We start from the raw sequence: 27,052 nt of genomic DNA on the forward strand, positions 1-27,052 counted from the left end.
AGTTATATTGTAATATGTTTATTTTATACGTTTATATTATACTCCCTCCGTCCCGGTACAAGGTTGCCGTTTACTTTTTGCACGTAGATTTTTGAATATTAGTATTATAATGAATTGTAGTGAAAAAGATAAAAATGCCCCTATTAGTATTGTGTAATATAAAAGTAATGGCATTTGTGTAATATAGTGTAATTTGGAAGGGTATTTTTTGTGTTAGGTAGGTAGTACAATTACTAAATTAGGAAATAGTAACCTTGTTTTGGGACGGACGAAAATGGAAAATGACAACCTTTCAATGGGACGGAGGGAGTATTACGATTCTTTTTTATGTTATCTTTAATTAATATATATGTTGATTTATTTCGAATCATTTCAATTATTAAAATTTTTATATAGATTTATATTTTAAAAAGTTAAAATGTAATATTATATAAAAATATTATTATATGTTATTACTAAACCAAGATCGACAACTTGTTTAATCAATCACCAAACAAGAATCTAGCGAAAACTTAAAGCAACTTTAATTATTACGGAAGCAATATACTCGAACTCAGTTTTACCCAAACATAAACCAACATCGAACACACATCCTGACATACGTTTGTCACATGCTGCCAAATTTAAAATAGAATAAACATACTTTTGCAATAAAAATAACGCAGTATAGATGAAGTATGTTCGTCTCCTCAAGGAATTAAAAAGGTTTTATTTTTTATTATTTGATTTATAAATATAATAAAAGGGGGATTTTGGAAGTAGAAAATAGAAATAAAATAACAAACTAAAAACTTTACGACTAAAAGATAAATTCAATAAAAATAAGTTTCCAGTCTATAAATGAAATTGACAACTGAGTAGTGGATTTGATCATCGATAAATATTTAATTTTATTGCTTTCTAAATAAATTAGTTATAGTTACTGACACGCGCCTAATAACCAATTCTTCCTTAATTTCTTGACAGTCTAGGTACGTCCGTCAATTGCTTCCCTAGTTAGACTAGAACCCTAGTGACGCCACAAAGAACTTAGTAGCCTAACCGCCTTGCGAACTAAAAGAGCCTAATTCAAGTTAACAATTAACTATGCGGAATTGTTTAAAATTGATTCCTTGATTTCCTAATGGTGTCTGCCACTAGTTGCCACTTGAACCAAATTAAAATGCAATTAAGGACGTCTAATTTAGTTTAGCAATTAATCCTTAATCCAATTGAAATACCTGGGCACAATACCCAACCAAATAAAATGTTATAACTCAAAGAAATCAGAAACCACATAAATACTTAGTAACCAAAGAAATATCATAAATAAAAACAAGTCTAATCTCTCAAACGCATACCAAGTTATTTTCCACTCCTAAACTAGAAAAGTAAACTACTCGCTAATCATGGGAGGAAGAACAAAGGAAAAGGAAGCAAAGAGAAATATGGCCTGAGAATGATGTTGGTAGGGGTAGAACTTGAAATCTTCTTGGAAGAATCATTCTCCTTCTTGCCCTTGCACGGTTTCTCCCTGGGAATGTTCTGCACGATGTTCTCCTCGGCAAGTGGCATAAAGTAGCGCCTCCCCTTATTTCTTTCCTTTATATTTGCCCTAATTTTGTAACAATCAGGCTTTGGGCCTTATTTTTTTTGTTTTTTCTCTTTTCTCTATATTTTTATCAATTTTATTATTTTTCTCCTGCAAATTATAAATAAATAATATATACCCAAATCAGGTAGAATCTAATCAAAATCAATGAAATATCACAAATAATATGAATATTTAACGCATGCGATTTATGGCTATCACATCCAAGACCCACACCTAGACCATGCTTGCCCTCAATTCAAAACAAGCTAAAAGAAATCACAGACGACTCAATATGACAAGAAAATCTAACTTAACCAAATCAATCAGAAATTCAACATATCAAGCCAAGTCAACGTCACAGGATAAAATGTATACGCACATGCTCTCTGAAAGAAATAAGTGTGTATAATCAGCTAACACTCAAGTAGAGCGACAAAAGATTATCCCATAGGCTTGAATGAAAATCAAATCCCCCTTTCCTAAGATACTCGAATCTAACATCAAGAATCAAAGAGACTTTTTTATAAAGGTTGTTACGGGGCCGATGGTTAGGGGTAGAAAAAAGGATATGCGAAGGCTAAAATATATCAAAAAAGAACATAATAAGAATATGATGCTAGCACGTGAAAAATGGTTCGGCGTAAACAATGAAACCCTTACTTTATTCACTACCCAAAATTTAATAACATAATTATATCAATAATAATACTACGTACGTTGTGTGCCTATACTCGTAATTTCCAAAAGTCGTGTGTGAACCCTGATGGCAGTTCTTGTGTATCTTTGGGTTAATATGTAAGGTTTTTTCCGCAGGGTACGTGGCTGTAAGTTCGATTGCTTAGGATCATTGAGTCATCCCTTAAATGTTCGTGGGTAACTATCGACCGTGTTGTAACGAGGAGTCTTAAACGTAATGTAATTTCACTCGTCGATGTTATTCTAGTACGTCTCGTAGTTCAGTATTGCGTACATCCATACGTGCTCAGTGTTGCCATCGGAAAAACTCACCGAAGAGCACTGTGTTGCACAACCGTATGTTTCTTGCAGTGTATAAGAGGCAGCCAGATACGTCCCCTTGTGGACGGCCGTGCCAATACGGAGCTTCTTTCCTACCACTTTGTGGCAGAGAAATTCAACCCGCCGTGCATGGCCGTGGCAGCACCGAACTGGACTAGTACATGACTTCGTCAAGGAATTGTTGCCCCTTCAGCACGGCCGTGACGCCTCCGACGTGCGGGCTTTTCGCAGTGGCAAAGAAATACGAGGGCGACTGCACGACCGTGGCGAGGCCCTTCTAAATCCCTGCCCTCTAAGGCTGGGAACTTGACACAGTGGTATGCATGGCCGTGCAGGCCACTTGTTTCTTCACGGATCCTCCAATAAATCGGACTTTTGTCGTTGCCCACGTAGGTTGATTCAGTGAAATACATAGTTATAGGATTTGCACTTGTCTGTTAATGTCGACGTGTCTGTGGCGTTTCTCATTCGTTGTTTTCATTGACAGGTATGTTGCTGTCCTATGAAAGTTATTCGATCCGTGACCAATTTTTTTTTTATTGATTTTGTAGGACTGTGCTTGACTGCTTTGGATGACACTTGCAAAAAAGCGCAGTCGTACTACGAAGAAGGGGACTGCAGCGAGCGCAGAAGCTACGCCCTCTGCTGAAGATACGACTATGATCCCTTTTCAAAATCAGGACCTAGCTGTGAAGTTCGAACAACTTAAGGGTGTGTCCTTTCTTGTGGACCGCTGCATCTCCGAGGAAGCTATAACAGCATTGAACGCCGCAGACAAGGTTGATGGATACCTTAGCATGGGTGCGTGGCGCTGGTTCTTTTCAATAACTGACGACACACATCGGACTCTGACGTTGGAGCTTCTTGCTACTTTATAGGTGGACAAGAAGCATTTACATGAGGTTGACTACCGGGTACGCTCCAATTTAGGTTGGGGAATAGGTTTGTTCGCCTCTTTTGTACGGAGTTCTCTACGGCCATGGGTTTGTACGATGAGAATTTTACAAAGACCAGCGAGTACCGGTCACTGACGTAGGAGGTTGCGCGTCATTGAGGAGAGAGTGGAGGCCTTTTGCATTCATTTTGGTGTGCCGGCTCGTCGCACACTATCATCCCGCTTACGGAGCCGTTAACGTAGGTCCCACTTTCACCGGTACTGGTTGAAGTATTTTACCGTTGGCATGTTTGTCCACCGCAGCTCCCCTTATTCTTGGACGGTACTTTGCAATTAAACATACGATCCACTAATTACTCCTAGCCCCGAACGACTATTCAATTTCAGATTACAACTGCGTTTTCCATTACGTCGTTATGTGTCAACTCTTTTTGCCGTGTTGCTACTGGTGTTTCCATCCCGTTTGTGGAATCTTTCATCCAATTTTAGTACTTATACGTAATAGTTGTAATAGTTATCTACGACGCTGCAATTGTTCTTTTTTCATGCCTCAACTACCCGTTATTCTGCATTATTACAATTGATTCTCCCAGCAAGTAGACTTCATTCTATATGTTCTGTCATTTCTAAAAAGCCCAACCATCTTGCACCAGTATACCAACGAAATCAACCATCACGTTCATTTAATTTTCGAAATGACTAGGCGTGCAACCCACAAGCGCATACCACAGACTTTACCCCCCATCCACCCTCCTGACCTCCCTATGTCTGCAGGTTGTCCCTACATTACGAAAAGACTTGACATTAATAATTAATACGATAGTATCAGCGAATCTGATCTGCACATACGACCAAGCATTCATTCTTGTGACCCATGTGGAGTATTAATACTCCATACTATCTCATTCATGCTTCGAAGCTTTCATCCTTCTAGTTATTGAAAGTAGAGAGATGCTTCCTTTTCGAGCAGGGACTCCCGGGGTGTCACGTACTCCACCGGCGCAGTGGACTTATCAACTTGAACAACAATTTATGTACAGTGTATGGGTTCAGTGGCTTACTGGAGGCTTTGATGGGCCTTACATCCGCGTCCAGCTTTGGGACGAGGTACATGAGCAATTCAAACACGAAACCAGTTGTGCATTTGAGCTGGGGCAGCTAAAAGAGAAACTGAAGCGGATTCGGTCCTCGTACTTTCTTTTATGTGACCTAGTTGTTCGGGAGACAGGAATTTGTTGGGACAGGGCAACGGGACTCGTCAATGCAACCATCAAGGAGAAAGCCGCATGGCTAGCGGTAAGTGCTGAGTTCAATAATCAATATATTCCGGTGTTTTCAACTATGACAGAGACGAAATTTTGGCTGTCCGCATCAAGCATACCCCAGACACAACCATCTACTTTCACGGCCGTTCCCCAACTTCGACTTATGCCACGATATGTGGGGATGTGCTAGCGGATCTCGTTGACGAATAAACGTTGAAATCCTTTGCTCGGGGACGGCGTTCACTCCGTGCATCCGTTCGTTGGTCTCTCGCCACCCATGTGCCGTTCCGTTTTTGTCCTTTCTTGTTTTCATGTACTAGGATTTAATCATTTCGAAGTAATGTGCCTTGTTTTCTGTCATACTTGTACTTGCGAGCAACTTTGGGGGGTTTCAATTTGGAGTTAGGTGGAATGACGGCGGCTTTTGTTCCGCCCCTCGCAGTTGTGATACCTTCACACGCTCGCATGCGACAGTAATAATTTTTTTGCATTCTTCCGATACACTTTAATCACCCGTGTTACAAATGATTCCCCACCCTACTTAATAATTGTAACTGGTCTATGTAAAATTGTCGCTTCAAACATTGTGTTAAAAAAACAAAAATAAAAACCTGGATGTGATGAAAATGAGATCAGAATTTAGAAATTTACAATTGGCTAACAGGATAATAAGCGGTAATAACCCAAATTTATTTTTCTTTATTACTCTTTATATAATTGATTAAAAAAATTCCAAAAACACCTTTTCATCATAAAAAAAAATAAAAAACAAAAATTCCAAAAACACCTATTATCCTACACAATCATTTCACCCATCAAATCAATTCATATTTGTGATGTTTTGTGCGTATTACACTTCGACCCGACCCAGCCTATCGAACCCTTGATCCTGTGCCCGCGGTTCGACCCGATTGAGTGATGAATTGGATGATGGGTTCGTTTGGCCTGAACCACCCTGGACCGTCCTCAACCGGTCCATGGGGCCTTAATATATTTTGGTTTCCCCGCTTCGCTGGATAGACAGATTCCTCACTTCTTCATATCGCGATTTCAGTCTCTGGAGCCCTAACTTCCCCGACGAATGCGATCAACCTATTCTTGGCATTCCAGCGAGTTTGGCCATCGAAACTCGAAGTTAATCCATCGTGGTTGTGTTACAGCTTGTCCTAAAGCTGTTCTTCGGTTTGATTTCTTGATTATGCCTTTATGTACTGTTTGTGGTGTTATTTGGTTGTCCGCGATGATTTAGGCTTAGAATCTTGAGATTTCTTTCGATTAGGTTGGTAATCGCGTTGATTGTGCGTTTCTGTGGATGTCGGTAGTGTTTGGGTCGAGGTTGTGTGTATATGTTGCTATTCGGTTGGAACTTTGGGTAAACCGAGTCCGAACTCCTTTGATTTTGAAAGTATATAAAAGATTCGATGTTTCTTGTTTCGTATGTGTTCGATTAACTGTAAACTACAAGTATTAGGTCTTGTATTACATCTACAAGCTGTATCAGAGCTATTAGGGCTTGTTAGTTTACTCGAATTGTGATTTTCGAGTTCCTGGAGTGAACACCTAGTTCTCTCTTGTAAAATCCGAAGGTTTTGAGTAAATAATCTCAAGTTTCTTCGAAGTCTTGGTTGTTTACTTTTCTGTCGAAGTGAAAACTATTTTTTAAAGGTGTTTTTCACTTCTATAAAGTTTAGACCTCCTTGATTAGATCTAAGATAGGCCCTGTAGTAGATTAGGACTTGAAATCATCCTTATTTGGTTGATTTGTGTAGTTCCTTGTTGATTGATTCATCCAAAATTTACTAATCTGTGTATTAAGTGCGCAGTTGGAAGGATTTTACAGGTTGGAGGCTTTGAATTACGAAAAGAAATTTAAAGAACAGTTGCGGAGCTTCGAGTGGGTAACATTCCTAACCTTGTTGCGTGTTTTTGTGAGATTTCAGTTTTGGGGTGACTAAGTGTGGCAAATTTTGTCTGCTAAGTGACTGTTTCTGTGCTAAGTGTGGTTGTTTAAGGTTGCTGTGACATTTAAAGTGTTAGTTAGAGCAGTTTGTGCAAATTTGATTGTGTGTTAGGTAATATTAACTACTCCTAAGTTAGTTTTCTCAAGAAACTAACCCTTGGATTAGTTAATATTCAGATTTTCTTTGTTCTTGGTGCATTCCTACCTGGTGGTTCTTTCGTTGAGATATTATAAACAATAAATCTGTGTTGAATGATTATGTGAATTTTTTTTAAGGAGCAGCAGCTGTTTTTTGTGAAAATTTGGTCTGTTCTTGTCTTTTTACCTAAAACAGATTGTTTTTCCTCTTTTAAAATCATGGCTGGTCAAGCATTCTTTAATATACAACCTTTTGATGGAAAATCTGATTTTGCAATTTGGAAACAAAAGATGAGAAGTGTCCTTGTAACTCAAAGATTGATAAAAGCCGTGGAACCTGATCAAGCAACTGACCTTTCTCTTGAAGAAAGGTTTGAGCTTGATGAACTTGCGTCTTCGTGCATTATTTTAAACCTAGCTGACCATCTAATTAGGAAAATAGGATCTTATAGTTCATCTGACGATTTGTGGGACAAATTAAATAACATGTATACTGAAACTTCTCTTCCAAATAGGATACATTTGTTAGAGCAATTCTTTAGCTTCAAATTTGACCTTTCAAAGAAAATAGATGAAAATTTAGATGTTTTTTTCAAGTTAATTCAAGATATAAAACTTACAGGGGATAAAAAATAGATGATTACAACTCTATTGTGATGTTAAATGCAATCCCTAGTACAAATTCAGATGTAAAATCAGATATAAAGTATGGTAGGGATGTGATTACTCTAGATGTTGTGATAAATTGTCTAAAAAGTAAAGAAGTGGATTTGAATCTAAGTAAAGCTAATAGACAGTCACATGGTGAGGTGATGCATTTTAGGGGTAGATCTCCCTTTAGACCGAATAAGAATGGCTCTTTTTCCAATAACAATAAGCAATGGAATAACTCCTACAATAGTCAACATAAGAAGAAGTCTAGAAGTAAGTTTAGGAATAGATCACAAACCCCTTCAAAGTATGTCAAACGGTGTTTTAATTGTGGTGACACTTCACATTTCATTAGGAATTGTCCTAAGAAGAATAGAAACTTGAATAACAACAACAATAACTTTAGAAATGGAACAGCCCCTATTAATACTTCTTCAAATGAACAAGTAAACTTGATTTCTCATGATGATGCCTTAGGTGAAGTGTATGTTGTTACAGCTTAATGTTCCAATGTGACTGCTTTTAATAAGACTGAATGGTTATTAGATTCAACTTGCACCTATCACATGACCCCTTTTAAGGAATTTTTCAGTGATGATAAAACCCTTTTAAACTGTAATGTGACTATGGCTTATAATAGGGTTTGCAGTGTTAAAGGAATAGGGACTGTTACTCTGAAATTTAAATCTGGAAATGTTTTAAAGCTGTGCAATGTGAGACATGTCCCTAATCTGTCGAATAACTTGCTTTCTTGTGCTGGTTTGTCTTCTTTAGGACTAGAAGGAAAATAGGGAATGGATTTTATGAAAATAATTAAGGGTTCTTTAGTAGTTTTCAAGGATGATTTGAGAAATAATCTCTATATTGTGACTGCTGTGCCTATTTGTGATTTTGATGCTTGTGTGAATGCTGTCCATAACAGCACTGAATTGTGGCATAAGAGATTAGGTCATTTAAGTAACAGGGGATTGGAGATTTTGCATAAAACTTGTTGTTTAGGTGCTGAAAATTTCTCAAATGTGCCATTTTGTGACAATTGCATATATGAAAAGCATCATAGAGTTACCTTTCCTCAAAAACCCACTGAAAGTAGGATTTTTTCAAAAGATATCCTTGAATATCTTCACTCAGATGTGTGGGGACCGGCTAGTGAACCCATTTATTTTATATATTACAATATTTAAGAACTACTTTTGTTTCCAAAATATAAGGGTTTGTTTGTTATCTGCTTTGGTTTAATGTAATTTGTGTTGAGATATAAAAAAAAATGTGTCGATAATATAAAAAATAATATTTTATGTAGAAAATTATTTTTTTGTAAATGATAAAATATATCTACTACCTTGGTCCCATAAGAAGGATACTATTTGTTTTATGCATTCTTGTATTTAATATTAAAAATATTATTGTATTTATATAATTTACTCCACAATTATCATGTATCTATATTATAAGAGATTAATAGATACATTCTTATTTTTTTTATTTGTACCGTATATTAATATAAAAATTAATATTTAAAGAGTCATATGAAAAAAAATTAATGATTATCTTAACATAAAAATATGATTAGACAAACAAACTCAAAAAAAATAAATAAATAAATTCTCTTTTTGTTTTAATTCAAAATATCATTTTTACCATTTCGTCCGTTCCATTGAAAGTATTTTGTTTTTCTTTTTAGTAAAAATAATCACACACTAATATCAACGTAGCATTAATTTTTATTTAAATTACAAATATATTATTGCACATCCAATTACTTTATATATAAAATCAAAATAATAAAAACATCAAAACTTCTTACACTTTCATTAATTAGTAAAATAATATTATTCTTTAATCTATCACAAAATCGCAATGACCAAAGTAAAAATGTGAACAAAGCTTGAATTGCGGTTAGTGTCATGTGACAACCGATTTTGGAATGAGCCCACATATAACAGCATCTGTTACAGTCACCTGTTTCGTTACCTTTATCATTGTCTTTTCAGTTTTTACCATAATAAAACTCATTGCCTCTAACAAGAAATACGTTTATCAAAATTTATTACTTTTATCAAGTACCACTTACCTTTAAAAAAAAATAAAAATAAAAAAATTAAAAGCTATCCAAAATTTTTTGTAATTTTAAATTTTTAAAATTTAAATTTAATATAAATTATTTATAAATATATTTAAATTTCATTAACCAATTCTCTACCTTTTCATATTCAATTAAACCAAATGGGCAGTGAAAATACTGATATTTTTAATTAGTACTTAAATTAAGTTGTTGGATACGATTGGACAATAAAAATAATAATTCTTAAGTTATATTGTTAATATATTTATTTTATACGTTTATATTATACTTCCTCCGTCCCGGTACAAGGTTGCCATTTACATTTTGCACGTAAATTTTTAAATATTAGTATTATAATGAATTTTTTAGTGAAAAAGACAAAAATGCCTCTATTAGTATTTGGTAATATAAAAGTAATGACATTTGTGTAATATAGTGTAAGTTGGAAGGGTATTTTTTGTATTAGGTAGGTAGTACAATTACTAAATTAGGAAATAATAACCTTGTTTTGGACGGACGAAAATAGAAAATGACAACCTTTCAATGGGACGGAGGGAGTATTGTGATTCTTTTTTATGTTATTTTAATTAATATATATGTTGATTTATTTTGAATCATTTCAATTATTAACATTTTTATATAGATTTATATTTTAAAAAGTTAAAATATAATATTATATAAAAATATTATTATATATTATTACTAAACCAAGATTGACAACTTGTTTAATCAATTACCAAACAAGAATCTTGCGAAAACTTAAAGCAACTTTAATTATTACGGAAGCAATATACTCGAACTCACTTTTACCCAAACATAAACCGACATCGAACACAAATCCTGACATACGTTTGTCACACGTTGCAAAATTTAAAATAGAAGAAACATACTTTTGCAATAAAAATAACATAGTACAGATGAAGTAGGGTCGTCTCCTCAGGGAATTAAAAAGGTTTTATTTTTTATTGTTTGATTTATAATTATAATAAAAGGGGAATTTTGGAAGTAGGAAATAAAAATAAAATAACAAACTAAAAACTCTACGACTAAAAGATAAATTCAATAAAAATAAGTTTCCAGTCTAGGAATGAAATTGACAACTGAGTAGTGGATTTGATCATCGATAAATATTTAATTTTATTGGTTTCTAAATAAATTAGTTATAGTTACTGACACGCGCCTAATAACCAACTCTTCCTTAATTTCTTGACAGTCTAGGTACGTTCGTCAATTGCTTCCCTAGTTAGACTAGAACCCTAGCGACGCCACAAATAATTTAGTAGCCTAACCGTCTTGCGAAGTAAAAGAGCCTAATTCAAGTTAACAATTAACTATGCGAAATTGTTTAAAATTGATTCCGTGATTTTCTAATGGTGTCTACCGCTAGTTGCTACTTGAATCAAATTAAAATGCAATTAAGGACGTCTAATTTAGTTTAGCAATTAATCCTTAATCCAATTGAAATACCTGGCCACAATACCCAACCAAATAAAAGATTATAATTCAAAGAAATCAGAAACCACATAAATAATTAGGAATCAAAGAAATATCATAAATCAAAACAAGTCTAATCTCTCAAACTCATACCAAGTTGTTTTCCACTCCCAGACTAGAAAAGTAAACTACTCCCTAATCATAGGAGGAAGAACAAAGGAAAAGGAAGCAAAGAGAAATATCGTCTGAGAATGATGTTGGTAGGGATAGAACTTGAAATCTTCTTGGAAGAATCATTCTCCTTCTTGCCCTTGCACGGTTTCTCCCTGGGAATGTTCTGCACGATGTTCTCCTCGGCAAGTGGAATAAAGTTGCGCCTCCCCTTATTTCTTTCCTTTATATTTGCCCTAATTTTGTAAAAATTAGGCTTTGGGTTTTTTTTTTTTTTTTCTCTTTTCTCTATAATTCTATCAATTTTATTATTTTTCTCCTGCAAATCATAAATAAATAATATATACCCAAATCAGGTAGAATCTAATCAAAATCAACGAAATCTCGCATATAATATAAATATTTAACGCATGCGATTTATGGCTATCACATCCAAGACCCACACCTAGCCATGCTTTCCCTCAAAGCATAAATTCAAAACAAGCTAAAAGAAATCGCAGACGACTCAATATGACAAGAAAATATAACTCAACCAAATCAATCAGAAATTCAACATATCAAGCCAAGTCAACGTCGCAGGATAAAGTGTATACGCACATGCTCTCTGAAAGAAATAAGTGTGTATAATCAGCTGACGCTCAAGTAGTGCGACAAAAGATTATTCCATAGGCTTGAATGAAAATCAAATCCCCCTTTTTAAGATACTCGAATCTAACATCAAGAATCAAAGAGACTTTTTTATAAAGGTCGTAACGGGGCTGATGGTTAGGGGTAGAAAAAAGGATATGCCAAGGCTAAAATATGTCAGAAAAGAACATAATAAGAACACGATGCTAGCACGTGAAAAATGGTTCGGCATAAACAATGAAACCCTTACTTTATTCACTACCCAAAATTCAATAACATAATTATATCAATAATACTACGTACGTTGTGTGCCTATACTCGTAATTTCCAAAAGTCGTGTGTGAACCCTGATGGCAGTTCTTGTGTATCTTTGGGTTAATATGTAAGGTTTTTCCCGCAGGGTACGTGGCTGTAAGTTCGATTGCTTAGGATCATTGAGTCATCCCTTAGGTGTTCGTGGGTAACTATCGACCGTGTAGTAATGAGGAGTCTTAAACGTAATGTAATTTCACTCGTCGATGTTATTCTAGTACGTCTCGTAGTTTAGTATTGAGTACATCCATACGTGCCCAGCGCTGCCATCGGAAAAACTCACCGAAGAGCACTGTGTTGCACAACCGTATGTTTCCTGCAGTGTATAAGAGGCAGCCAGATACGTCCCCTTGTGCACGGCCGTGCCAATGCGGAGCTTCTTTCCTACCACTTTGTGGCAGAGAAATTCAATCCGCCGTGCATGGCCGTGGCAGCGCCGAACTGGTCTAGTACATGACTTCGTCAAGGAATTGTTGCCCTTTCAGCACGGTCGTGACGCCTCCAATGTGTGGGCTTTTCGCAGTGGCAAAGAAATACGAGGGCGACTGCACGACCGTGGCGTGGCCCTTCTAAATCCCTGCCCTCTCAGGCTGGGAACTTGACACAGTGGTATGCATGGCCGTGCAGGCCACTTGTTTCTTCACGGATCCTCCAATAAATCGGACTTTTGTCGTTGCCCATGTAGGTTGATTCAGTGAAATACATAGTTATAGGATTTGCACTTGTCTGTTAATGTCGACGTGTCTGTGGCGTTTCTCGTTCGTTGTTTTCATTGACAGGTATGTTGCTGTCCTATGAAAGTTATTCGATCCGTGACCAATTTTTTTTTTTATCGATTTTGTAGGACCGTGCTTGACTGCTTTGGATGGCACCTGCAAAAAAGCGCAATCATACTACGAAGAAGGGGACTGCGGGGAGCGCGGGAGCTACGCCCTCTGCTGAAGATACGACTATGCTCCCTTTTCAAAATCCGGACCAAGCTGTGAAGTTCGAACAACTTAAGGGTGTGTCCTTTCTTGTGGGCTGCTGCATCTCCGAGGAAGCTATAACAGCATTGAACGCCGCAGACGAGGTTGATGGATACCTTAGCGTGGGTGCGTGGCGCCGGTTCTTTTCAATAACTGACGACACACATCGGACTTTGACGTTGGAGCTTCTTGCTAGTTTATAGGTGGACAAGAAGCATTTACATGAGGTCGACTACCCGGGTACGCTCCAATTCAGGTTGGGGAATAGGTTCTTCCGCCTCTTTTGCACGGAGTTCTCTACGGCCATGGGTTTGTACAACGAGAATTTTACAAAGACCAGCGAGTACCGGTCGCTGACACAGGAGTTGCAAGCGACACAACAAATGTACTGGCGATCGGTGATGAACCAGCGCATATACCACCCAGGTCAGTCGAAGGCTTTAGCTCTCCGATCCCCGGCATTGCGGTACCTGCACTACGTACTGGCGCACACGCTCACGGGCTGCAACTCAAGCATGAGTGTGGTCACTTCAGATGATCTCAAGTATATTTGGAGTATGGAAAGGAGGGTCCTTATTCACGTTGGGTATTGCCTTGCACGACTGTTCGCAAGGCAAACGTCGGATGACAGGATTCGTACCATCTCCGTTGGACCTTATGTGACCCGACTTGCCCACGGCCTACATGTTACGACCTTTTTCGGAGAGAGCCCGGCGTCAATGATGAGGCCTGCCGGAGTTGATGTGCTTATTCAAATGGGCCTTGTCCAGAGGAGGATGCGTGGTGACACCTATCTGGAAATTGAGGCCCCGACGGACAATGCGGCGGACGAGGGCACATCTGAGACAACTGTCGGATGCAGTGGCGCGATGGAGGATCGGGTGTTTCGTATGGAGGCGCGGATTGACGAGAGGTTGCGCGTCATTGAGGAGAGAGTGGAAGCCCTTTGCACTCACTTTGGTGTGCCGGCTCGTCGCATACCGTCATCCCGCTTACGGAGCCATTAACGTAGGTCCCACTTCCACTGGTACTGGTTGAAGCATTTTACCGTTGGCAGGTTTGTCCACCGCAGCTCCCCTTATTCTTGGACGGTACTTTGCAATTGAACATACGATTCACTAATTACTCCTAGCCCTGAACGACTATTCGATTTCAGATTACAACTGCGTTTTCCATTACGTCGTTATGTGTCAACTTCTTTTGCCGTGTTGTTACTGGTGTTTCCATCCCGTTTGTGGAATCTTTCATCCAATTTTAGTACTTATGCGTAATAGTTGTAATAGTTATCTACGACACTGCAATTGTTCTTTTTTCATGCCTCAACTACCCGTTATTCTGCATTATTACAATGGATTCTCACAGCAAGTAGACTTCATTCTATATGTTCTATCATTTCTAAAAAAGCCCAACCATCTTGCACCAGTATACCAACGAAATCAACCATCACCTGCATTTAATTTTCGAAATGATTAGGTGTGCAACCCACAAGCGCATACCACGGAGTTTACCCCTCATTCACCCTCCCGACCTCCCTATGTCTGCAGGTTGTCCCTACATTACGAAAAGACTTGACATAAATAATTAATAGGATAGTATCAGCGAATCTGATCTGCACGTATGACCAATCATTCATTCTTGTGACCCATGTGGAGTATTAATACTCCATACTATCTCATTCGTGCTTCGAAGCTTTCATCCTTCTAGTTATTGAAAGTAGAGAGATGATTCCTTTTCGAGCAGGGACTCCCAGGGTTTCAAGTACTCCACCGGCGCAGTGGACTAGACTTGAACAACAATTTATACACATTGTATGGGTACAATGGCTTGCTGGAGGCTTTGATGGGCCTTACATCCGCGTCCAGCTTTGGGACGAGGTACATGAGCAATTCAATCACGAAACCAATTGTGCATTTGAGCTGGAGCAGCTAAAAGAGAAACTGAAGCAGATTCGGTCCTCGTACTTTCTTTTATGTGACCTAGTTGTTCGGGAGACAGGCTTTTGTTGGGACAGGGCAACGGGACTCGTCAATGCAACTATCGAGGAGAAAGCCGCATGGCTAGCGGTAAGTGCTGAGTTCAATAATCAATATATTCCGGTGTTTTCAACTATGACAGAGACGAACTTTTGGTTGTCCGCATCAGGCATACCCCAGACACAACCATCTACTTTCACGGCCGTTCCCTCACTTCGACTTATGCCACAATATGTGGGGATGTGCTAGCGGATCTCGTTGACGAATAAACGTTGAAATCCTTTGCTCGGGGGCGGCATTCACTCCGTGCATCCGTTCGTTGGTCTTTCGCCACCCATGTGCCGTTCTGTTGTTGTCCTTTCTTGTTTTCATGTACTAGGATTTAATCATTTCGAAGTAATGTGCCTTGTTTTCTGTCATACCGGTGCTCGTGAGCAGCTTCGGGGGGTTTCAGTTTGGAGTTAGGTGGAATGACGGCAGCTTTTGTTCCGCCCCTCGTAGTTGTGATACCTTCACACGCTCGCATGCGAGAGTAATAATTTTTTTCCATGCTTCCGATACACTTTAATCAACCGTGTAACAAATGATTCCCACTGGAATTAAGCTTACGATAATCGATGCATTGCCGCCAACCAGTTTGTTTTCTTACCGGAATTAACTCACCATTTTTATTTGTCTCTACGGTTACCCCGGACTTCTTAGGAACAACTTGGATTGGACTTATCCAAGGACTATTGGCAATAGGAAATATGATTCCTGCATCCCGGAGTTTGAGGACCTCCTTCTTAACAACTTCTGTCATGATTGGATTCAACTGTCTTTGGCCCTGCCTCACCGGCTTTGCGCCTTCCTCAAGTGTAATCTTATGCGTGCAAAATAAGGGGCTTATACCTTTGATATCCGCTATTGTCCATCCTATCGCTTGTTTGTGTTTTTTTAGCACTTGAATCAATTTTTCCTCTTGTTCCGTCGTCAACTTCGATGAAATGATCACCGAAAGGGTCTCATTTTCTCCCAAATAGGCATACTTCAAATGGCTCGGCAGTGGTTTCAATTCCAACTCCGGCGGCTGCACAATCGAAGGCAATAAATGTATATTAGTCTCGGGTATGAATATAGGAGCAAGGGCATACCTGTGTGAAACTAAAGTTGTAGCTTCTAAGGCTTGCATCACTTCCAACAAATCTGGACTCAATCCTCGAGTAGGCATGCTTTGAACCTCCAAGTGTTTCGTGAGCACCACTTCGAGCGCATCGTCAGCCCTCAACTCAAAAGCATCTTGTACTTCAAGGTCAATAACATCTAACGAGAAAACAGAGTGAGGATCCAGGGGATATTTAATCGCATCAAAAAATTTGAATTCAATTTTTTCCCCATCAAATTCCATCGTCAAAATTCCATTCTTTACATCAATCTTAGTATCCGCCGTACACATAAAAGGCCTTCCTAAAAGTAGTGGTGATGGGTTGGGCGAATGTTCATCATGCATTTCTAAGACATAGAAGTCAACTGGAAAAATTAATTCATTGACGTCTTGGTTGGTTGAAACCTGCTGCCTTCACATCGGCATGACTGTCCTCATGCAGGGTAGGACATGCATCGGTGTGATGCTCCGAACTCATGCAAATTCCACACGCTTTCACATGGCGTGTGTTTCCTGTAGCCAATTGATGAACAACTTTTGTAAGTTCATATATTTGTTGTCGAATAGAATCGTTACCTTCCGAATATTCGACTCCTCTTGTTCCGAATTGTTGCGAATTCTCTGCCATCCTTGCGATCAACTCCCATGCACCTTTCGGGGTTTTATCCGCCAGTGCTCCTTGGCTAGCGGCATCAATGTTGTTCCGGTCTCGCATGCCCAGTCCTTCATAAAAGTATTGGAGCAAAAGTTGGTTAGTGATTTGGTGTTGCGGGCATCGCGCACAAAGCCTGTTGAACCTCTCTAGGTATTCGTGCAACGTCTCTCCTTGTTGTTGCTTGATTCCGCAAATTTCTTTGCGTAATGTCGCCGCCCGCGATGCCGGAAAATACTTCTCCAGAAATTTCTTTTTCATGTCCCTCCAAGTAGTCACGCTTCCCGCCGGTAGAAAAAATAGCCATTCCTTCGCCGCATCCTTCAATGAGAAAGGGAATGCTCGTAGCTTTACTTGCTCTTCTGTAACCATTGGTGGTTTCATGCTCGAGCAAACCACATCGAATTCCTGCAAATGTTTATGTGGTTCTTCTCCTGCAAGGCCATGAAACGAGGGCAAAAAGTGTATTAGTCCGGATCATAATTCGAAACTAGCATTACCTTCAATTTCCGGCAAAGTAATGCATAGAGGTTGTAAATTTAAATTAGGCGCAGCCAACTCCCTCAGCGTGCGGGTATCCTCTTCCGCCATATTGGGCTCTTGCTTGATCGATTCCCTCAGTTGAAAACTCGATGCCTTTTCAAATTCCAGCTTTCTTTTTGCTTCCTTTCGTACTTTCCTCGCCAATCTCTCGATTTCCGCTTCGTATATTAAATTTCCTGTACGAGAAGAGCGGGGCATAAACTATAGAAATATATAATATATATAATAAAATTGAAAAAAAAATAAAACAAACGCCAGTCCCCGGCAACGACGCCAAAAATTGGTAGCCTCGATGCTTCCAATAAAATTACTCTAACACCACGTGTAGCAAGTGATGCCAAGGTCGATCCACAGGGACTGTGAAGTTCAATTTTTGTTTTGTCACAATTTTAAATATTGGGGGACGGACTAGCAATTCACTAAAATAATTAAAATAAACGATGGAAAATAAACTTTTGATTTCAAAGAGATTAACTTCTAGCCCAAGGAGTGAATAAGAGACCGGATTAAAGATTCGATCATTGATTTTAAATAATCTTGTTGTTCAACTGATAAATTGGTTATAGGCATTAGATACGATCATAACACCCAATTTTTCCTTACTTTATTGACGGCAATGGTACGACCGATTAACCGCACCCCTAATCAAAGAAATAATCTAGGTACGACCATAAATTAATTTCTCCAATTGAAAATAGCATGAGAAAAACCCAATTCAAATATTTAATCAATTACGAAAAGATTAAATTATTTGATCATGCGATTCCTAGGCTAAGCTTGTTAACCTATTTACCACTTTATGAAACACATACACAATTACGGATGTAAATGTTCAATTGGCATACAATTGCTAAACCAATCTAAGATCCGGCTACGATAAAAGATTAAATAAAACAATTGCAGACATGAATCACAGAAATCACACAAATATCAATTTACTTAAACAAGATTCAAATTAACTCATAACACAATCTCACAAATCTCAATCCAAAATCTACGTTCAACCTTGGACTAGACTAGGAATTTAACTACTCATACTTATAAATAAATAAAACAATAACCTTGATGATCATCCAAAAGTGCTTCGTCTCTAAACGGCCTTCTCAATCCTCCACTTAGACTATGAAAAGTGAGTATGAATTGTGATGGCACATCCAATGTCTTGGCCCCCCTTTTATAGATGACCGGGTCCTCAATCACTCCCTTAATTGCTCCTTATTAATCACGATGACAATAATCAAGCTTTAATTCCGTAATCCACCTCTTTCCTTACCATTGGAGCTTAATTCAAGTCTTTCCAAAATTCTTTGATCGAAAATATGGCATGGACGTGAATCGCTCAATTACCTCGCACAAATCAATACATGCCAAAAGTGAGTATGAATCTATCCAAAACATTAATTAAATCTTATAATATATTTCTAGAAATATATAATAATATATTTTTATCACCACCCCACTTAATAATTGTAACTGGTCTATGTAAAATTGTCGCTTCAAACATTGTGTTAAAAAAACAAAAAAAAAAAAACCTGGATGTGATGAAAATGAGATCAGAATTTAGAAATTTACAATTGCCGAACAGACTAATAAACGGTAATAACCCAAATTTATTTTTCTTTATTACTATTAATATTGTGGACAAAAAATTGTGTTATTTTTAATAACACAAAATTTGTACAAATTATATTTGATTTGAATTTAAAGCGGGTCCTATTCTCTAAATGGGTCCTTTTGATTCTCCTTCCGGGTCAATTTATTTTCCAACTTGGTTTTCGATGGCTTCTTTGATCCGAAGAGGTTTGGTCTTCAGTTTGACTTTGCCGGCTTTTGGAGGGTTTTGGTCTCCGTGCGGGCGATTTGATCGCAGCTTTGGATTTGATGTCTTATTTAGACGATCTGCAACTTTGATCTTTAGTTTGTCTTTGCCGCTTTTGGAGGACTTTGGTCTCCGTGTGGGTGATTTAATCCTAATTTTTGGATTTGATGTCCTCTTTAAACGATCAACAGCTTTGATCTTTGAGAAGGTGGATTTGGTGCTCCATAACGCTTTAGGCGGCGTGTCCCTTTGACTTTTGGATTGAAGAGGGCCGAGTTGTTGCTTTGGTGAAGAATGCGATGAACACCTCGAAGCTTTGGGATGAACTTTGAAGACCTTCCCTTGGCTTTGACGAATTCCTAAACGGCTTTGAGAGCTTTGATCCTTGAAGAGGTGGATTTAGTGCTCCATAACATTTTTGGCGGCGTGTCCCTTTGAATTTTGGATCGAAGAGGGCTTGGTTTGCGCCTTTTATGAAGAACGCGACGAACATCTTGAAGCTTTGAGAGCGGCTTTGGAGGCTCTTCCTTGGCTTTGATGGATTCCTCGATGGCTTTGAGAGCTTTGATCCTTCCTCCGGCTCGGACATACGACGAAGAACGTTAACTTCATCAATTCGCCAACCAATATTGGATCATTTGTCCAAATTAGTAACTTTCGACGAAGAACGCTTCGAAGGACACAAAGAATATGAAGAACAATACAGAGAGAATCTAGAGACTTACCCATTTGCTTGAATTCTCGATGCAACTTCGGTGTTCAAATGAATTGGCCAAGGCTCCTATTTATAGGGGAGGGTGGCCTTGGCTTCCTTTACGGATGGTGCCACGTGGATGGAAAGATTTTATAATCTTTCATTTTCCATCAGATGTTGTTTTTCATTGTTGACGGATTTGATTGCGCACCTATCGCCAAAATCTTTATATCATTGCCTTTTTTGGAAGACATTAATTTATATACTTCCTTTATTGACAAGATTAATTTCTTTTGCCGTCAAATTTATTATGGCTCTATTTATGCACGTAATATTTGTACGATATCTTCCATTTTAAGCAGATTTTTGCATTAATAGTTGATATTTATTGTACAAAAATTAACATATGTGCATAGTTAAATACCATATATTTATTTTATTGAAATTTTATTTTTTCCAAAATACATGAAATTTAATTGAGTTTAGACATATATTTTTAGTGTCTACAAATATAATTGATTAAAAAAAAAATTCCAAAAACACCTTTTCATCATAAAAAAAAAAAAAAAAATCCAAAAACACCTGTTATCCTACGCAATCATTTCACCTATCAAATCAATTCAGATCATTTCCCCAAATCCAAACCAAACTACATATCTAAAGAAACAACTAAAATAAAATTCACTCAAAAATTCAAATATAAACCAAACCCAAATCCAATTTCTCTAAATCCCGCCTAAAGAAACACACCTACAATATATATGTAAGTATTTCTTGCACAAGTGGAGTACAATATATACTTTTTTCACAGTCACTCATTAATAAATTATTAAAACAAAAATTATACTAGTTAAATTATTGTTGTTTGCATAATAAATTTAGTAATATACTATATAACATAATCAAAATTAATAGTAATAAATTTTTCTCATACATATATATAATGGATATAGAGTTTGTTTGGTTTGTTTTGTATTTTATATTGTATTTCATTAGTTGTTTAATGTTATAGTTTACAAAATATAAAAACCATTTGGATTGCTTGGTAATTTTTATTTTTTATTTTTTAAAAGTGAATTTTAAAATAAAGACAGCCTCACATATAGCGAGTAGAGATATTTCATGAAAGATTCATATTTGTTTATTTTTATCATGTTTCTTGCATTTCTATGGTTTTTCATGCTTTCTTTCTTTCTTTTTTTCCTTTTTTTTTCTTTTTTTTTATATATATCTTTGATGAATGCCATATTAATAGTATTTGAGGGGGAATTTTTTATACTTGAATGAATTGTATCGTAATATGGAAAAATGATCAGTTTAGAAGATAATGTACCGAAAAAATCCTATGGAATTGTATGTGTTTTTTTTTCTTAATTATTTTTATATTAATTATTTTATTATTTTTCACTGTTTTTTAAAAAATTATATTAATTTTTTTTATAACGTAGAATCCGCAGCCGCTATCCAAAAGTGTACACTGGATAAATCTCTGGCCGAATCTAATACCCTGCAAACTAGACTCGACAGGTAAAAAAAAAATATATTAATTGTAAATATAAATAGTGATTTAAAATAATATATAAAATAAAATATTTGAAGAATATTCTTTTTGCAGTAAAAGAAAGAATTATAGGTTAGAGTAAAAATACTGTAGCAAGTTAAAACTACATAAATAAAGTTGGTGGGTTGAAGATGGACTAAGGGATGAATGAAGTATAATTTATAAGTCTTGGCCATATAGTTTAGATTATCTAATTAATTATCAATAAAAAATAAGATTATTGATGCGATATTTGGAGGAGGCGAGGCTGTAGAAGAATAAGATGGCCGCTGGATGCCAATTCTGAGGCCGGGGAGGAATGCAGTTATCCATACTAATACTATTTTCTTCGAAATTATGGTATTAGGCTGCTATGATTATATATATATTGCTAATTATAAAGTGTATAAATATAAAGTTAGATATGTATTAACTAACATTTACAATGGTGTGTTCTTCGACCTTTGAGAACTCACCATGGCTTATGTGGGAAGGCATATTTTCATTCAAATTCTTGGTTTGGATTCCCAATTTGGTGAAGAAAGTTAGAGATTAATTGAATTGTTTAACCCATTTAACAATAAAATGATCTTAATTGGAGAGAGAAAAACAAACTAAAAACAATTTTAGAATTGTTTTTGTACTCCAAAAAAGAAATCTAAAAATACAAAATATAATAACAGAAACTTCTCATTAATATCAATCATTTTCAAAAATAGAATAGAGTCCAATACCTCTTTTAAATGGAAAAGCATACATGTAAACTGCTTAAATATATTAAATTCAACATACTGATAATCAATCATAACCCTTAATTACAATAAAATATTTAAAATGATTGTAATTCAGTGCTGAATATAATTACAAATCAATATCATCGTAGAATCTTCTCTCTATTATAAATACTATCATTAAAAACTTTCTTAAGTAGAAAATATTAATCTTACTCTATAATTGTCTTAAAAATTGCCAAAAATAATTTAAAACTTTAAAAAAATATTAAAAATTTTATAAAAATATAATGTTACCTTGTAACAATTTTGTTTAAGAATTGATAAAAAAAAATATAAGACTAAGTTAAAAAAATAACAACAAATTGTAAATGGATAAAATTATTTACCATTTACTATATACAAATTTAGTGGATAACAAAACCAGGAATAAGTATTTGGAGGGAGTAAATATCAAAATGAATAATCACTCTATATCATATAGAAAAACTTGACCTATGTTATTTTTTTGGTTCTTTTGACGTGCTTGGGTTTTAATGTTATAAAATGAAAAACTTGTTACATTTTTTAAGTAAAAATTGTAAAATTATATAGTTTAAAAAAGTTAAAGAGAACGAATCATAAATATATATATCTATAATATGATATAAATAAGAATCAATCGTTCTATTAAAAGTATACAATTTTTTTTTATTCTGAAAACTATTTTTCGAATGCAACGATCGACAAGAATTGCTCCTAAAATGTGCAAACCTTGTGCAAAATCAATCTTCTCCGCTCCTTAAAAAACCAACAAATCTTACTTCTAACCAATCGAAGCCACCTATTTATTCGCCCCAAGAAAGCAAAACAAAACCGCGAGAACCATCAACAGCAAAAGCGAACTCACCATATGTAGGAGAAGGCTGTCACGGCCGTCCCACCCGGCCTTGGGCCACGCTGAACGGTGGCCTTTGGATTGATCTCTCCCGGCTCCAGTTCTTCCGTCTTCTGCTTCTTGGCTGCATTTTATCACGGATTCATTAACAACAACTTGTTTATTTATTTGTTTCATGTTGCAACAAGTTTTAGTTTATATTGCTTGTGCTAAATGACAATCTCACCTAAAAAGTTAAATTTAAAGGGATATGCATAATTTATTTATTTATATATTATGAAGTCAACTGGTTCAACATTGGAGGATCAAATGCTAACCTCTTCCCAATTCTTGATTGCGCTCCAGAAGTTTCCGTTTGGCGATCTCTAGCATCGCCCCGATTGAAGACGCATTGTTGCGGTTCGGCTGCTAGTTCATTTTTGTAAGTAAATTACACGCATTATTGAAACAAAAAAAAAAGAAAAAGATGATTAAGATATATACAATGTATCAACAAGCTCCAATGCTAACCTCATTGGGGCGAGGCATCGGTCTTGTATCCCGAATGGTGCCCTTCACTTGAGCCGCGGGTTTTGGTTTTGGCTTCGACAAGACAGGCTTCTCACCCTGTTTATTGGTTAAGGCCTCTCTCTTCAGCCAAGAAACCGGAGTTTTCTTTTGAGTATTAGGACCGTTCCGAGCCTCAGATGGCTGTTTAGGGATGGCTGTTTGTCGAATGGCCGGTGGTCTTGCCGGGGCTGGTAGGCTTTTGGGGGGCCTATTTGGTCTGCTTGGTGGGGCTTCCCTTTTCGCAGTTGGATTATCGAATTTTATGCTCGGGCATGAATCATTCAAATTCCTTTTCCGGCCACTTTCCTCGGTCTTGTGTAGATGTTCTTCATCTCTGATTTCTGAAACCACCATCCATCGAAATGGAAGAATCGAATATGAAAAGGAAACAAAAATGACTAGCGAACATGTAGATATATATAGTGAAGGATGAGACTAACTCCCGTCATTGTCGATTCCATCGAAGATCTTTATGGATCACCAATTGAAGAGCAACACAAGCAAAACATAGTCAGCTGGTTGATAATCGATCAAAAATCCCAAATTCGAAACTTGATTGAGCAATATAATAGAACAGATCGTGCACCTTTGATAACTTCATCTTTGCTGGAGCAGCGGATAGAGCGCCTACATCCATAGGGGGCGTCGCGAGGCCCCCCTTCTCTTGATCTTCAGATTTTTCCGTCGATTCTTTCGCAGCTCCGTCACCTTAATTTCAGACATAAACAGTCATTATCTATGGTATTACAGGCCATGATTCTTAAAAACATCTTAGTATTTATAAGATTTTACCTGCTGTGGCAGCTCTTGCGATAACCCACTCATCGACAACTTTCCTCCATTCCCTGCATTATGGAGCAACAAAGAAAAGAAAAGAAACATCTCAAGATGTTGAAAACTATTCATATTTTTCATTCAATGTTTGGAAAATCGACGAGCAAGAAGTGAGCAAAACTTTTTAACGAGAAGATAACAAAATGCTTTGTTTTCGCATTTTAATGGAAAAGCAAGATCATGTAAAGTGTAACCATTGTGCAATGGAAACAACACGTGATCGAATACAAAACACTATTCTAAACTATTTACATGTGCACACTGAACATTCTTAATTGACGTAGTACAAGATCACACTTTGGATATAAAAAACATGGCGACAAATTAATGGAAAGTGATCAAAGTCCATACTCAATCAATGCCGCACAAAGATATAACATGTGATTGAATGCAAAATAATACTCTTGGCTATTTACACGTGGACATCGAGAGTTCTTGATTATGTAGGAGATCACACTTTGAATGTAATGGGCTTACCGAAAAATTACGTGACTATGATCAAAGTCCATACTAAATCAATGCCCGACAACGATGCAACACACGATCAAATGCAAAATACTATTCTAGACTATTTACACGTGGACACCGTACATTCTTGATTATGTAGCACAAGATCATATTTTGAATGTAAAGAGCGTAGTGACAAATTAAAAAGATGTGATCAAAGTCCATACACAATTAATGCTTGACAAAGATATAACACGTGACCAAATGCAAAACACTATTCTAAACTATTTACAAGTAGACATAAAACATTCTTGATTACATAGTACAAGATCACACTTTGACGTACGCAGCGACAAATTAATTGAAAGCAATCAAAGTCCAAACTCAATCAATGCCTACAAAGATACAACACATGATCGAATGCATATCACTATTCTAAGCTATTTAGACGTGGGCACCAAATATTCTTGATTACATAGAGCACAATAGCACAATATGACACTTTGAATGTAAAGAGAGTACGTACAAACAAATTAACAGAATATGATTAAAGTCTATAATCAATGTCCGACAAGTGATTGGATGCAATGAACTATTCTAAACTATTCACTTGTTGACACAGAACATTCTTAATTACGTAGCACAAGATCACATCTTGAACGTAAAGAGCATAAATAGCAACAAATTAAAGGAATACGATCAGAGTCCATACTTAATCAATGCCCGAGAAAGTTGGCGAACATCCCTTGATTGATGCTTCATCAAACTGGAAATAGATTTTCCAATATCGGTTGCCTGAAAATAGAACCAAAGTATTTAAAATTGACACAAGGAAGTGCGCTTCTAAAAAAAAGTATCGTCAAACCTTCAAAATCTCCACCGACAAACGTATCTGCCTAAGCTGCCTCAGCAATTCTAACATTGCAGCATCCGGCTGCCGGATAGATACAAAAGAACTTAAAAATCAGAATCGAAACAACAATAGACCAAATTAATAGCTCATTTAAGCTCAAGACCATAACACTCAAAATTAAAAGAAGAAAACCAGAAATGTAAGTGTTTGGTTTGTGTTTGAAACCAAAATCACCAAATAGACTCAATATCACTCACACCAAAATACTTTTTAAACCAAAATCCAAATCCAAATTAAAATTTCAATCTCATATATATATATATATATCACAACCAAACAAACCCTAAAAGATAAAGACAACCTTTTCATCACCACCAGTGTCGTCGATGAGAGATTTGATCCTCGAAACTTGCTCGATCTTCCTTGTCTCCATCTCATCCTCATTATTCAGTGCTTCAGCATCTTTATCCTCATCTTCATCTTCCTCCTCATCTTCATCTTCTTCATTAATCCGATCCATTTCGACCTTCTTCTTCCGGCGGTCGGCGTCGTTAGCTTCGCTCTCCTTGGTGTCGCGGGACTCCATCCGGGACAAGGCGAGTTCGAGCTTGCCGCCGCAGCAGCGGCACGTCGGCAATCCACAAGTGTAGAGAAGCTCTGTAATATCGTCCCTCTGTAGCTTGAGCTCGCGAGGGCAATCGAAAGCCGCCACTATTACTGCATGCCTGATTATATCAAAGATGTCGGAACTCGTGTTCGCGAAAGAATTGCGCCATTTATTGATGCTCGAAGAAGCTTTTGCCATGGCGGATGAATTCCTTATTATGATTAATTAAAATTACTAATCTGAAAATTCCCCAAATTCAGCCACCACCGCCGGAGTTATCACCGATTGATTTATTGATTCTTCTGAAAATTCAATCCAAGGATTCAATAAAGGTTGCAGACTGCAATCAACAGCGACTACTGCATCGACTACGTAAGGATACAACAATAATAATTTCTTTTTTTTTTTTTTTTAATTGATAAAAAATTGTAATGTTTTAGACAAATCTGGAGACTGCTATTGGAACAAATCTAAGAACAAACAAGATTTGGAGAAGCAATCTGAGAAATGGATTTAGTGAGGATCGAAGATAACGATGAAATCGGCCGGGTGATGAGTAAAATCTGCCGGTGGGAAAACACAAATCCTAAGAATATATGAAAATGGTGTGACAGAAAAGCAAAAGTTTCTCCGATATTTTAGAGTGAGAGAGCTCTCTCTCTCATCCGTTTCCTCTTTCTCTCTCTAGAATTAAAATGGTCATGTTTTTACTG

The 27,052-nt window shown here is 36.8% G+C and overlaps 1 protein-coding gene across 1 annotated transcript in view; it reads right to left on the reverse strand.

Annotated features, from left to right (window-relative positions):
- LOC127263452 (probable mediator of RNA polymerase II transcription subunit 26b) overlaps positions 1-26,570 on the reverse strand; it is a 32,749-nt gene extending 6,179 nt beyond the window's left edge. The window contains exons 1-3 of the mRNA XM_051292477.1: positions 26,094-26,570; positions 25,745-25,813; positions 25,592-25,674 (exon numbers count right to left, since the gene is read on the reverse strand). Of these exons, the coding sequence (XP_051148434.1) occupies positions 25,592-25,674; positions 25,745-25,813; positions 26,094-26,537 (596 nt within the window). The 5' untranslated portion in view covers positions 26,538-26,570. The remainder of the gene's footprint in view (positions 1-25,591; positions 25,675-25,744; positions 25,814-26,093) is intronic.
- Between the last annotated feature and the right edge of the window lie 482 nt (positions 26,571-27,052).

The sequence above is a fragment of the Andrographis paniculata genome, unplaced genomic scaffold (assembly GCF_009805555.1).
Source record: "Andrographis paniculata isolate CXL003 unplaced genomic scaffold, ASM980555v1 Contig69END, whole genome shotgun sequence".
Lineage (NCBI taxonomy): Eukaryota > Viridiplantae > Streptophyta > Magnoliopsida > Lamiales > Acanthaceae > Andrographis > Andrographis paniculata.